This window comes from Schistocerca serialis, chromosome 1 (genome assembly GCF_023864345.2).
Source record: "Schistocerca serialis cubense isolate TAMUIC-IGC-003099 chromosome 1, iqSchSeri2.2, whole genome shotgun sequence".
NCBI lineage: Eukaryota > Metazoa > Arthropoda > Insecta > Orthoptera > Acrididae > Schistocerca > Schistocerca serialis.
In genome coordinates, this window is record NC_064638.1 from 395,951,906 (window position 1) to 395,966,627 (window position 14,722).

The 14,722-nt window shown below is 36.2% G+C and overlaps 1 protein-coding gene across 2 annotated transcripts in view; it reads right to left on the reverse strand.

Annotated features, from left to right (window-relative positions):
• Positions 1-14,722, reverse strand: part of LOC126471487 (JNK1/MAPK8-associated membrane protein-like) — a 118,112-nt gene that overhangs the window by 97,930 nt on the left and 5,460 nt on the right. For both annotated transcript variants that reach the window (XM_050099698.1, XM_050099706.1), the window contains one exon: positions 5,893-6,133. In XM_050099698.1, the coding sequence (XP_049955655.1) occupies positions 5,893-6,133 (241 nt within the window). The remainder of the gene's footprint in view (positions 1-5,892; positions 6,134-14,722) is intronic.

The following is a 14,722-nucleotide window of genomic DNA, read 5'->3' on the forward strand; positions in this document are numbered from 1 at the left end:
CAGAAATATCAATAACAAGTTTTAGTAGGAAATCATATCATAAAATAAGGAAATCTGAAATATAACTTTAGTGCAAACAGAAGAAATAATATACAGAGAGCACAGATATAGATTAGTAATGTATGGAAACAAACACGTTGTTGTTTTTGTCATCATCGCTATGAAGAACAATTTGAAGCAAACAGTAAAGGGTGCGGCAATAAGTGCAAATGATGTTTATTGATATGTAGATTTTGGTCACTGTGTGGCCATCTTCGTTGCAGTAAAAGTAAGTTAAAATATTAACAATACGTGTATAAGTGCATTGTCACAACTGGACTATTCATGTCAAAGAATGAGTCACGAATAGTCCAGTTGGGACTATGTGCACATACAAGTGTTTTTAACATTTTAATTTACATTTACTGCACTGAAGATGGCCATGCAGTGACCAAAATATAGATATGGAAAAAACATTTGTGACTGGTTGCTGTACCATTTACTACTTGAAATGAATACAGTCAATGGGCACAACTGTTTTCCTATGGAATCAAACCTGATTTGAAGCAAGTTTGACATACAAAGTTATCTTGTGCAAGTCTTTTTATTTCTGCATAACTACAGGGTTAACCGCGCCGAAAATTCAAAGCATTTGACTTTGTCATCAGGTGTCAGGGCTTGTAGCAATTGTAAACGGTAAGGCTTCTGCTTTAGCCTTTCCCGTAAGATTTTCCAAACCGTCGGCTGTGGTACATTTAGCTCCCTGATTGCTTTATTCATCGACTTCCGCGGGCTACGCGTGAAACTTGCCCGCACGCATTCAACCGTTTCTTCGCTCACTGCGGGCCGACCCGTTGATTTCCCCTTACAGAGGCATCCAGAAGCTTTAAGCTGCGCATACCATCGCCGAATGGAGTTAGCTGTTGGTGGATCTTTGTTGAACTTCGTCCTGAAGTGTCGTTGCACTGTTATGACTGACTGATGTGAGTGCATTTCAAGCATGACATACACTTTCTCGGCTCCTGTCGCCATTTTGTCTCACTGCGCTCTCGAGCGCTCTGGCGGCAGAAACCTGAAGTGCGGCTTCAGCCAAACAAAACTTTATGAGTTTTTCTACGTATCTCTAGTGTGTCGTGACCATATGTCAATGAATGGAGCTACAGTGAATTTATGAAATCGCTTCAATCATTTGTAATAGCCCTGTACTGTAACCTACAGCCATCTGAACCTGCTTACTTTATTCAATCCTCTATAATTTTTACTCCACACACTTCTCACCACTGTGAAATTAACAATCCTTGATGTCACATGATGTATGCTATCAACATATTCCTTCTTTTAGTTGAATTGTGCCATAAGTTTCTTTTCTCCCCAGTTCATTTCAGTACTACTTCATCAGCTACTCAATCTTCTGAACCAACCTGCAGCATTCTTCCGTAACACCTCATTTCAAATGTTTCTGTTCTCTTCTTGTGAGCACTGCTCATCATCCACGATTCACTTCTGCACAATACTACATTCCAGACAAATATCTTCAGGAAAGACTTTCCCAAGACACAATCATTCTGCCCACTGAATCTTCAAATTCTTTTTGTCTCTCTGGCAGAATCACAATAATAAAACGATGAAAAGTCCAAGGTGGAATACAACAATACTCGTCAACAGAGATAATTGTATGTGATGGTATGAATATGAGATAATTGTATATGATAGTATAAATCTGTCCTTTTCACAACAGAATTATAATAATAGTGTTAAAGTAAGCATGAAAGACATTTTATCATGGATTAGTCAGAGAATATACCATAATATTACCAGACTGGAAAAACCAGGAATGTGGAAAAGAATAATGTTAATCATAAACATACACAACAACACTTTACTGAATTCAATAAATATTAATAATAGACATGGAAAGAGGAAGGGGTCCACCACGGGCTATTCGATTAGATTGATCTGTATTCGTGGGAATCATTTCAGGATTAGCCTAGAATTCTTGAGGAAAACAAGAAAATCCCTTATTACCCACATGTATCACGGTAAAAATGTGCTACAATGTTTCTCATTAATTATACAAAAATCTTCCAACATACTGCCTTGAGGCCCCTGATTAGATTAGATTAGATTAATACTAGTTCCATGGATCATGAATACGATATTTTGTAATGATGTGGAACAAGTCAAATTTTCCAATACATGACATAATTAAGTTAATTTAACAACATACTTAAGTTAATATAACAACTTTTTTTTATTTTTTTGTGTTTTTTTAATTTTTTTTATAATTTTTTTTCTTAATTTATATCTAAAAATTCCTCTATGGAGTAGAAGGAGTTGTCATTCAGAACTTCTTTTAATTTCTTCTTAAATACTTGTTAGTTATCTACCAGACTTTTGATACTATTTGGTAAGTGACCAAAGACTTTAGTCGCAGTATAATTCACCCCTTTCTGTGCCAAAGTTAGATTTAATCTTGAATAGTGAAGATCATCCTTTCTCCTAGTATTGTAGTTATGCACACTGCTATTACTTTTGAATTGGGTTTGGTTGTTAATAACAAATTTCATAAGAGAGTATATATACTGAGAAGCTACTGTGAATATCCCTAGATCCTTAAATAAATGTCTGCAGGATGATCTTGGGTGGACTCCAGCTATTATTCTGATTACACGCTTTTGTGCAATAAATACTTTATTCCTCAATGATTAATTACCCCAAAATATGATACCATATGAAAGCAATGACTGATAATAGGCGTAGTAAGCTAATTTACTAATATTTTTATCACCAAAATATGCAATGACCCTTATTGCATAAGTAGCTGAACTCAAACGTTTCAGCAGATCATCAATGTGTTTCTTCCAATTTAATCTCTCATCAATGGAAATACCTAAAAATTTGGAATATTCTACCTTAGCTATATGCTTCTGATTAAGGTCTATATTTATTAATGGCGTCATACCATTCACTGTACGGAACTGTATTTACTGTGTCTTATCAAAATTCAGTGAGAGTCTGTTTACAAGGAACCACTCAGTAATTTTCTGAAAGACAGTATTGACAATTTCATCAGTTAATTCTTGTTTGTCAGGTGTGATTACTATACTTGTTTCATCAGCAAAGAGAACTAACTTTGCCTCTTAATGAATATAGAATGGCAAGTCATTAATATATATTAAGAACAACGAAGGACCCAAGACTGACCCTTGTGGAGCCCCATTCTTGATAGTTCCCCAGTTTGAGGAATGTGCTGATCTTTGCATGTTATGAGAACTGCTTATTTCAACTTTCTGCACTCGTCCAGTTAGGTACGAATTGAACCATTTGTGCACTGTCCCACTCATGCCACAATATTTGAGCTTGTCTAGCAGAATTTAATGCTTTACACAATCAAAAGCCTTTGAGAGATCACAAAAAATCCCAATGGGTGGTGTTCGGTTATTCAGATCATTCAAAATTTGATTGGTGAAGGCATATATGGCATTTTCTGTTGAAAAACCTTTCTGGAAACCAAACTGACATTTTGTTAGTACTTCATTTTTACAAATATACGAAGCTACTCATGAATACATTACTTTCTCAAAAATTTTGGATAAAGCTGTTAGAAGAGAGATTGGACAGTAATTGTTGACATCAGATCTATCCCCCTTTTTATGCAAAGGTATAATAATATCATATTTCAGTCTATAAGGGAAAATGCCCTGTTCCAGAGAGCTATTACACAGGTGGCTGAGAATCTTACTTATCTGTTGAGAACAAGCTTTTAGTATTTTGCTGGAAATGCCATCAATTCCATGTGAGTTTTTGCTTTTAAGCAAGTTTATTATTTTCCTAATTTCAGAGGGAGAAGTGGGTGAGATTTCAATTGTATCAAATTGCATAGGTATGGCCTCTTCCATTAACAGCCTAGCATCTTCTAATGAACACCTGGATCCTACTATATCCACAACATTTAGAAAATGATTATTAAAAATATTTTCAACTTCTGACTTTTTGTTTGTAAAGTTTTCATTCAATTTGATGGTAATACTGTCTTCCTGTGCTCTTGGTTGACCTGTTTCTCTTTTAATAATATTCCAAATTGTTTTAATTTTATTATCAGAGCTGCGGATTTCAGACATGATACACATTCTTCTGGATTTTTCAATAACTTTTCTTAATCTAACACAGTAGTTTTTATAATGTTTGATAGTTTCTGGGTCACTACTCTTTCTTGCTGTCAGATACATTTCCCTTTTCCGGTTACAAGATATTTTTATACCCTTAGTAAGCCATGATTTGTTACACGGTTTCTTACGAGTATATTTAACTAGTTTCTTGGGGAAGCAGTTTTCAAATGCATTTACAAAAATATCATGAAATAAATTATATTTTAAATTGGCATCAGGTTCACGGTACACCTCATCCCAGTCTAACTGCTGTAGGCTTTCCCTGAAATTTGCAATTGTTAAATCGTTCACTGAATGTACTACTTTGGAGGACTGTTTAGTATTGCTGAATGGAGCTATGTCATATATTGTAACTAGCTGTGCACCATGATCAGAAAGACCATTCTCAACAGGCTGAGCATTTATCTGGTTAAACTTATCTTGGTCTATAAAGAAGTTATCTATCAGTGAGCTGCTATCCTTTACCACCCGAGTAGGAAAATCAATAACGGGTGTCAAATTGAAAGAACCGAGTAATACTTCAAGGTCATTTTTCCTATTACCCTCTTTCAGAGAATCTACATTGAAGTCCCCACAAATAATAATTTGCTTCCCCCTGTCTGACAGAAAACACAACAAGGAGTCCAAATTTTTCAGAAATAGATGAAAATTTCCTGATGGGGACCTATATACAGTTACAATTATAAATGTGCCTTTATTTAATTTAAGCTCACAGGCACATGCTTCTATATGTTTCTCTACACAAAACTTTTTTGTTTCTATACTTTTTGCACAATGATAACTTTTGACATATATGGCAACTCCAACTTTCTCCATATTTTCTCTCATTACATGTGCAGAGAGCTTATATCCACTTACATTTACCTTATCCATATGAGTAACAATGTGATGCTCAGACAGGCATAGTATATCTATTTCATCCTCAACTTCTAAATCTTCTAAACAAACCAGAAGCTCACCTATTTTATTCTTTAAACTCCCAATATTTTGATGAAATATACTTACATTATTTTTAATTATACTTTTATGAGAACCTTTCCTTATTCTAACATTTGCAGTACTCTCCTGCCTGAGTTTCTCATTGTGCTTAGGCCTAGTTCCTATACCAGTGGTCACATGGTGTTCAGAGATGCAGATTATGTCAACTGGGTTGGGTGACTTTAATTCATCAGTGCAATTACCTAGGACTGGGATACAACTTGGTGGAGATAAAATTTCTGGTGATCGGTGAAAACTTATAATTGACAGCTGTGATTGGTGATCCAATGTGCTAGAATTGTGCTGTTTAATTTCTTTCCTAAACTGAAGATTTGTTTCAATCCTGACCTCTCGTAGAACTTGACATCTTTCTGTCTTACCTATCCTAAAAAAGGTGCTGCTCCAACACCTGTAACCACTGGTATTTTACCATTCATGGCAGTGCCTCCCCCCCTTAAATTTCCTGCTATTACCCCAGCCAGTTTCCCCTTCCCTTTCCTGTTGAGATGTTCCCCCTTCCTGTTTCCACTTCCTGATTAGTAAGTACATAAAAAGGAGACTTATTATTGTACTGGGTTCTTCCACCACTGCTTGTAAGATTAATTTCACGTTTTCAAATGGAAAACACATATTTATTACAAAATTTGATTGAGAAGAAAAAAGAATTTCTGTAAAAAAATTCAAAGTTCTTGTTTTTATACAAATAAAAGGTATTTATTTACTTATTTAGTTAACAGAAATATGCCAAAAACAAATGATGCCGTACCTCCTCTTCATTGACACTTTATCTATACAAAACCAGTGCAGAACTAGTGCAATTAGAGCCATAAAGCCAAGATACAACCAGTCATAGAAAACTGGGCTCTCATTGCATTGAGAACATGCAGACAAAGGGGATGAATTGTTTCTTCTGTAGCCCCGTGGGCATGCACTGCAGTTGCTCCAAGTCCCATCTGGCAACTCTTCACGACCACAGTAAACTCCAGGACATGGTTTTAGATCGTGAGCTAAGGAGAAAAAGATGTATATTTGAAAATGCAAAGTAAATTTTGTTTTTTTCTAAAAACAGGCATACCCATGCACCAACTACTGTATGTTCTACAGAAGTAACTAATCAGTAAATAACGACATGCAGGAAAAGTCTTCTAAATTTATGTCATATGGATCACTTCCACTATGTATAGCTCTATGTCACAGTACAGTGCACTCTGTTCTTCATTAGAGCTTACAACCTACAACTGCACCTTAGTCAGACATCTGATATATGCACAAATACTGACTGATATACCAATTTGTATCAATGTAAAATCACTGCAATATACAAGATGATGGTCAAATGTATACAATAATCAATCCACCACACTGCATGTCAACATGAAAATTAACTTGAAAGAAGCAATTCAGGAGACCATAGGCAAACAAAAACCTCAGTAACTTTTAAATGGAAATATCTATCTTCACCAGAGCTATTTTATATTGTCTCAGCATTTAGTACAATTGCTTGACTCAGAAAAGTTTTAAAACAATCATTCATAACTCTTTCCTTAGTTTGATACAATAAACAGCTTGCCTTCCTGTTGACAACAGGGTCATTAAAGAATTATTACAGGCTAGGACTGGATGATGGCGGGAAAAGCAATCACCCACATACTTTCCAAAAAGCGCTGTGATATGCATAATCACCACAGAAGGATAAAATATAGCTACCTCTGGCAAAGCACAAAATTAAAAATAACAGATCAAACCCCATACATCAATTGTTTGATTTGGTTTAACAGCTTGTCAAATTCTCTAAGAATATGTAAGCCAAACAATTTTAAACCAAAATTAATATCTGTTTACATTCATTCAATGTATTTTAAGATACTGCCAGTGGTATGAACAGTATTATATCAGCTGTAAAGTAATGAACAAATAAACAACAGGTATAAGATGCAACAACTGTTGAATGTAACTTATTTTGTAGGTGTAATTATTGTAAGCCTATTATTTTTGACATTTGCAAAATACATCATTTCAACAGTTCCAGATAAAAAAATGTAACCCAAAATAAATAAAAGAACTGTAAAGGGAACTGCATTGGTTAAAGTTGAGAAAAAATGGAAAACTTCTTTCTGGATAGAAGTATCAGGTTTTAACCATATTCCTCCAGACTCTAATGTCTTAACAAGTGTTGCTTTGTAAGTCATCACACAATTTGATACCATGGTGCTAGAGAATTTCTGGAATAGTAATCTTGTTATAGAGGTTGCACACAATATTTTTATAATGTTCTGCTAGTTAGTCAGTTTCACATACCAAGGATCATTTACTTTGCATAACAAATCACTGGTATGGAATGAGTCATTTTATATTCACATCCCAAATTAATTTTCAAGTTACCTACATTCTGATCATTTACATTTTTTTTTAATAATTCCTATGCACTACCTTCTACATATTACAGTACAAGACATTTTTGTACCATAGAGCACACTAAAAGCTCATAGTATTTTTCATTCATGTGTATAACGTTTCCTAAATATAAGTTAGAGAGATTTAGAGAAAGGAAAATAATACTCATGGCTACTCAATTTAGACTTTCCATAATTTTCATCCCTTTCTTCTCGCTTCCTCTTTTTGGTTTCTGGAAAACTTTGAGAGTTTCCAGTAAAACATGGAAAATATACAATACTCACAGTACTGTTACTGGAACAGTTTAGGAAGTTCCAGCAAAATATAGTAGTGCATGAGTTTTTTGTTAGCTCTTTTTACGGACTTTGTCCGAAAGCTCAGCAACATTTTCAGTCTTGTTTATGTGCCTGCCAACTGCTCAGCTATATGGAGAGTGATTATCTTTACTTTTCCTGTACTGCTGTTCAACCCAGGACTTTTCCAGTATCATAATCAAACATAGTATTTTCTCTTTTATAATCAATTACCTAGAAGCTAATAAGTATGTTATTAACAGTAACTACATAAACTTTTTTTTTTGTAAAAGTCTACTTGTATCCTTTGCAAACTGGGATACTATCTATCTAATGTAACTGCTTTAGATTGGTGGTACAGTGTGAGAATACAGTAAGAAAGGTCTAGACTATGTCTCTGACGTACCATATTGACCCTCATTTAGAGTGAAATATATTTGCTCGTTATGTTGCTTCCTAATTATACATTTCTAACAAATACTTGCTTTGTACAGAAAGGCTTTTTCCTGGCATGAATTTTAGTCCAATCAGAAAGCATGTCTTCATATCTTAGAATAACACAGATTTGATATTTCTTGTAATAGTCATAAAATATTCACTATATGCCACAGCTTTTATAGTAACTCTGAAATACTATTATTTTTATTTGTGGAAGTTTGCAATTTGTTTCCCACAGCAGGCCAAATTGAGAATTGAATTCCACATTTTCACACCATCTCTGTCTATATTCTTTTTGCACTATATCGGACAAAAAATTATTGAAAAATTCCCATCCAAATTTTGGTGTTGAATCAAAAGTCTTTATTGAGATTGTCTTCTGCCTAGTGCTATGGAAGTGAAGATCATATTTACCGATCATATGATGATGATAAACCTCACCCATCTGACCTCTTCTCTGAAATACCATCCACTACTCATAAACCAGAAGACCTATGAAGGGGGAGTGATAAAGAGTCTTTAAAAAAACTTTCTGCCTTCCAGTCACCAATGATAGATTGCCTACGAGTCACTTACCAGAGTGGCACAGGCAACAGCCAGCTGATACACTACTTTCTACCAATCAACTACTAGAGTTGCCTTCCAGACAGCCACCAGAGTAGCACACGCAGCAGCGTGCCACATAGCCACCTCCTCTATACCAACCTCTTCAAATTGTCGAATGACATCTCAGATATTTGACACTGGTAGCCATCAGATAACCAAAAAGTCTGTATATAAAGGAAGGTACCCACCAGTAAACAACTAAGTGAGAGATTGGTGAAATTTCGTAGTTGCCACGAAGGAAGTCTAATACCTATATAACTAAAATCACCAAGGATTCAAATATTGGCCATGAAAGCCTGCATTTTATGGTGCTGCAATGAGACAGACAGAAAAAGTACCCAGTAAAGACCTAATTAACTGAAGAAATAGACTGGTGAGTACATATTTGTATCTGGGACATAAAGGGACGTAAGTCCAATTTTGACATATGACAATAACTGTCCCACAAACAAACTTCTTCATTTGTGCAAGAATAATCGTAATCCTGCTCCAGCTCATGGCTAATTTAGGTATGCTTAAAAGAGCATATGTCTCTTTGGCTCTGCCTAAACCAGTAATGGGCTGTACAGAACTGCCACCATCCTCCTACAAGGAATGCAGTGTGTGAGTATTACAAATGTTGTCATAAGACAAAACTATGGAAATTGGACTTATGCCCTTTTACCTCTCAGGTAAGGAATTTGCCATATGAATCATTATTTAAAACAAAACAACAACAACAGCAGCTGAAAATATAGTGGAAGGAGAGGACTGCAGGAGGATATAAAGCAGACTGTTGATGGTACAACTGAGTAGTTATGCTGAAATGTAATGGATAACCAGTCAAAACTGTGAGCCACATTTATACACAAACATAGATTCCTGTCTTTTGTGAGCACTGGTGTTGATAGTATGCTATGGTGAGGGTCTGGATTTGAGTCCTCGTCTGTGACATCGTTTCATCTTGTTGCAATTTTAGTCATTACGAATTCTTCCTATTTCACAAACAAGTAGCATGTGGAATAGGTGACTGCTGATTTTTTTTATGTACATAAATTTTGTGTTTTAGTCATCCTTAAGAATACATTACTATTCTCCAGTGCCTTCAACGCTTAAAACAAATTTTCATGAAATAAACAGTCTCTTAGCAGTCGCACACACTTCGGCAGTAATAAACTGTAGGCCACACAAGAATATTTTAAGAAGATGGACTGCAATTCTTTCTTCCAAAGTCCTGCAAATATATGGAAGTGTTTTGCATCCTTTGTCAATATTTGAGTCTACATTATAATTTTGGTTGATTTCTACAATACACTAAGAATAGTGAAAATGCATTTTTGCTCTTTAGGAGCGATATTGGGTTGCTTTTCCTCTTGCTATATACAAATATCAATATATTGCTATATTTTCACAGAGAAAGTGTGCTATAATTGTAAAAGTGAATAGTTTCATGCCATAGCAGGAGATTGCAATTATGAGCCATGGAAATCTAAATAATTAAAGTAAACAACCATGTGTGCACTTACACCTATGAGTGCCAAGATTGTTTCGAACTGTGGTTCAAAAAACCTGTGATCAAAGACTACTAATTTCTTATTTTTAGTAGAGTGCAAAAGAGCACATTTCTACAAATTACAGCCATGAAACAAATTTGTGAAATTTTTAAATATTATCAAGATTTTCCTTTCAACAAAAAACACCATAAATAATCATTTCATCACAAAAAAGTCTAACATTACAATTTTTTACCTGTTCACACATTAATATATATCATGAACAACAGTAATTTTTTTTCATGTCTCCTTTAAGGCAAATCAAAACATACCTCCATACGTGTTAATCACCTTGTTCTCAAGAAACGAATATGTCAATCATGAACAGCAGCAGCAGCCATTTATCACCCATTGCTGGACAAAGGTCCCTTCCAGACTTCTCCATACACTACCACCTTAACCATTCCATATCCAGGTTTGTCCTGCTTATTTCTCCATCATCATCCTACCTTCCATTAGGTCTTTCCTATCAAGAGAACTCAACACTAATTCCTTAGCCCATTTCCATCATTTTGTGTCACTATGTACCCAACCCACCTCCATTTCCAGGTCTGTAGTTTTGTTGCAGTTACTGTCAAGTCCTTAATTACTGTCTTTTCTTGTGCCTACCCATTTGTTTTTCTGCCAAGTGTGCCTCTATCTATTGCTCACAGACTACCACTTATTTTTTGCAGTCTTTGAGCTTTTAACACATACATTCTGTAAACCACCATGAAATGCATCTCAGAAGGCAAGTCCTTTTGTATGTGCTATTAGGGCCTTTTTCCTGTCTTATTCACACATGGAGCATGGGAAGAATTGTTGCTTGAATGTCTCTATGCATGCCGTAGTTAATTCAGTCTTCACAATGCCTATGCGAGCAGTACATAGGAGGATGTGATATATTCCTAAAGTCATCACTTAAAGTTGGTCCAAGAAACATTTCAAATCAGTTTTTTGGGGGATAGTTTGTTTCTATCTTCAACTGTCTGCCAGTTCACTTCCTGTGTCATCTCTGCGAGACACCCCCTTGGGTCAAACAAGCATGTCACCATTTGTGCTGTCCTCCTTTGCATCCATTCAAAATATCTCGTAAGTCCTGCTTCACACAGATCTCACATACTTGAGCAATATTCTAGGATGGGTCTCACAAGTGTTTTGTCTTCAGTACACTGAGGTGACAAAAGTCATGGGATACCACCTAATACCCATGGAGGACCTTCTTTTTCACAGTGTAGTGCAGCAACTCAATGTGACATGGATTCAACAAGTTGCTGGGAGCCCTGCAGAAATACTGAGCCATCCTGCCTCTGTAGCTGTCCATAATTGCGAAAGTGTTGATAGTGTAGGATTTTGTGCACGCACTGTCCTCTCAATCATGTCCCATAAATGTTTGATGGGATTCGCATAGGTAATCTGGGTGGCCAAATCATTTGCTCAAACTGCCCAAAACGTTCTACAAACCAATTGTGAACAATTGAGAGCCAGCAACATGGCCAACTGTCATCCACAAAAAAACTCCTCATTTGTTGGGAACATGAAGTCCATGAATGGTTGCAAGTGGTCTTCAGGTAGCCAAACATAATCATTTCCCATCAATGATCTATTCAGTTGGACCTGAGGACCCAGTCCTTTTCATGTAAAAACAGCCCACACCATTATGGGGTCTGCGCCAGACTTGAATCCTGCCATCAACTCTTACAAACTGAAATCAGTATTATCTGACCAAGCAATACTTTTTCAGTAGTCTAGGGTCCGACCAATATGGTCATGAGACCAGGAGAGGCGCTACTGGCAATGTTGTGCTGTTAGCAAAGGCACTTGCATCGGTCGTCTGCTGCCTTAGCCCATTATTGCCAAATTTCTCTACACTGCCCTAATGGATACGTTTGTCGTACATTCCACGTTGATTTCTGCAATTATTTCACGCAATGTAGCTTGTCTGGTAGCACCAACAGCTCTACACAAAGGCTGCTGCTCTCAGTTGTTAAGTGGAGCCCTTCAGCCACTGCATTGTCTGTGGTGAGAAATAATGGCTCAAATTTCGTATTCTTGACCTGCTCTTGTCTTCAGAATGGAATTCTCCATGCGTCTAGCTGCAACTACCATTCCATATTCAAGGTTTGTTAATTCCTGTCGTGCAGCCACTGTAAAATTGGAAACCTTTTCACACAAATCACATGAGCACAAATGACAGCTCCCCCAATGCACTGCCCTTTTATACCTTGTGTACACAATACTGCTGCCATATATATAAAAATAAAAAATCTCGCGACTTTTTTCACCTCAGTGTATTCTGCCAATGAGCCACAGTTTGCCACTTGTTTTACATACGATGATGAATATGTGATTGTTCCGTTTCATATCTGTGGTACAGCCAGATAGTTGTAGGAGATGACTGACTCCCAACTATGACTGACTGATATTATAGGCATTGTATACTATGTTTCTTTCATTTTGTGATGAGCACAATTCTACATTTTACATCCATGCTTTACTTCTGCAATTTGTTATTCATAGTATACCACGGCTATGGGCTTTGCTTTCTTTTTTCTTTTAAGCCATTATTTGTAATTAATGAATTCATTTTCACAAATTATTTCAAACATACTTTATGCACATATGTATTTCTTTACTTGTCCATCCACTTGTTGTCATCTGTCCTAAGTACACAAATTTGTTAACTATTTTTACAACTTCATCTTAAATTTTCCTACTGGCATACTAGTTGTATATTATCTTGCTCTAACTGATTAATTTTCAAGTCTGTTGTCATATTTCCTCTGTTCAGTTCCTGTCCCATGCTGAAGCATTTCTGGATCCAAAGCAAACAAAACATCATCTGTCAATCAAGGGTGGCTCAGAAAACGTCATTTATGCATGTTGTTGTTGTTGTTGTTGTGGTCTTCAGTCCTGAGACTGGTTTGATGCAGCTCTCCACGCTACCCTATCCTGTGCAAGTTTCTTCATCTCCCAGTACCTACTGCAACCTACATCATCCTGAATCTGCTTAATGTATTCATCTCTTGGTCTCCCTCTACGATTTTCACCCTCCACACTGCCCTCCAATGCTAAATTTGTGATTCCTTGATGCCTCACATGTCCTACCAACCGGTCCCTTCTTCTCGTCAAGATGTGCCACAAACTCCTCTTCTCCCCATTTATGCACATACCTTCTAAAACTACATTCTAAGATTTCCAGTACTGAGAAATGCCAGTGATATGAGGAGATAGATGTAGGATGGTTCTGCTACACTTTGTCCAAGTGAATACCCAAAGTTACCTGATCAAGGACTCTAAGGAAAGTTATGATTAGCTGTGGAGTTTCATTCATCTGAAAATTTTGTACTGAATATGAAGTGTAATCTGAAAGGTGCAGTGACTTCATCTCTCAACAGTATTGGTGTCACACGCATACAGCGATACTAGAACTGATTATTTATAGCAAAAAAATATTTAGAACAATTTTAAAATTAAGTACTATTATGTTGTAACCTTCAGTTTCAGTCACATAAGTTCATTTACAGGCAATTATATTTTTGTCTTTGTCAACCTGAACGTAGAATATAAACTTTTTAGGGTTCTGAGAAACAACTTACAGAAGCACTTTTCTGGAATAGTTGCCAGAAGGTGTGTCCATTTTCCATTGGATAAAATTACTGGTATTTACACTGACATATTTAAGATTCTAAGCTTTCCATCAAACCCAGTCTACTAAAATTACAATCAATGACTTTTTATTATTTTATAAGATTAACGTAAGTGTTGGAATAGCATGGAATATCTCTGTGAGTTTTAAATATTTAACAGGTACATATTTTTAATGTGAGATATAAACCAGAAATACATCAACAGCTCTATGTTGAATGTAAATAGTAGTGGTTCTGTTTCTTGATACTTGAAGTCACAGCATACTAAGCAGTTTGTTGAACCTCAGACTCACTTAATAGGTTAAATATCCTACCTTCACAGCAATGTTGAAAAAATACATAACGCTGTGCTCCACTGTTCTCTTTTATGTTTTGAGCTACTCCTGCCAGTCTGTCTGGCAACCAGAATGGCACAGCTGCAGCACTTAGTCGTCACTTGACAGTCTTCCACAGAAACTCGGTTCTTACCTCAGCAATTTTAAGTCAACTGCGTCTTGCAGTAAATATCAGCTCAATTTTAATTTACCCTATCCTTAATGTACAAATTTACATTTGTTGCCAAGATCATTTTGCTGTCGCTATCATGTTTGGCATCCTAACATGTCCTCATAATAAACCAAGTTGGAAGTTTTCGTACCTACCTTAACCGGGGCTGGACGGAGTCTCTCCTTTTGCACATCCAATCCGGACAGCACCTGATAAGA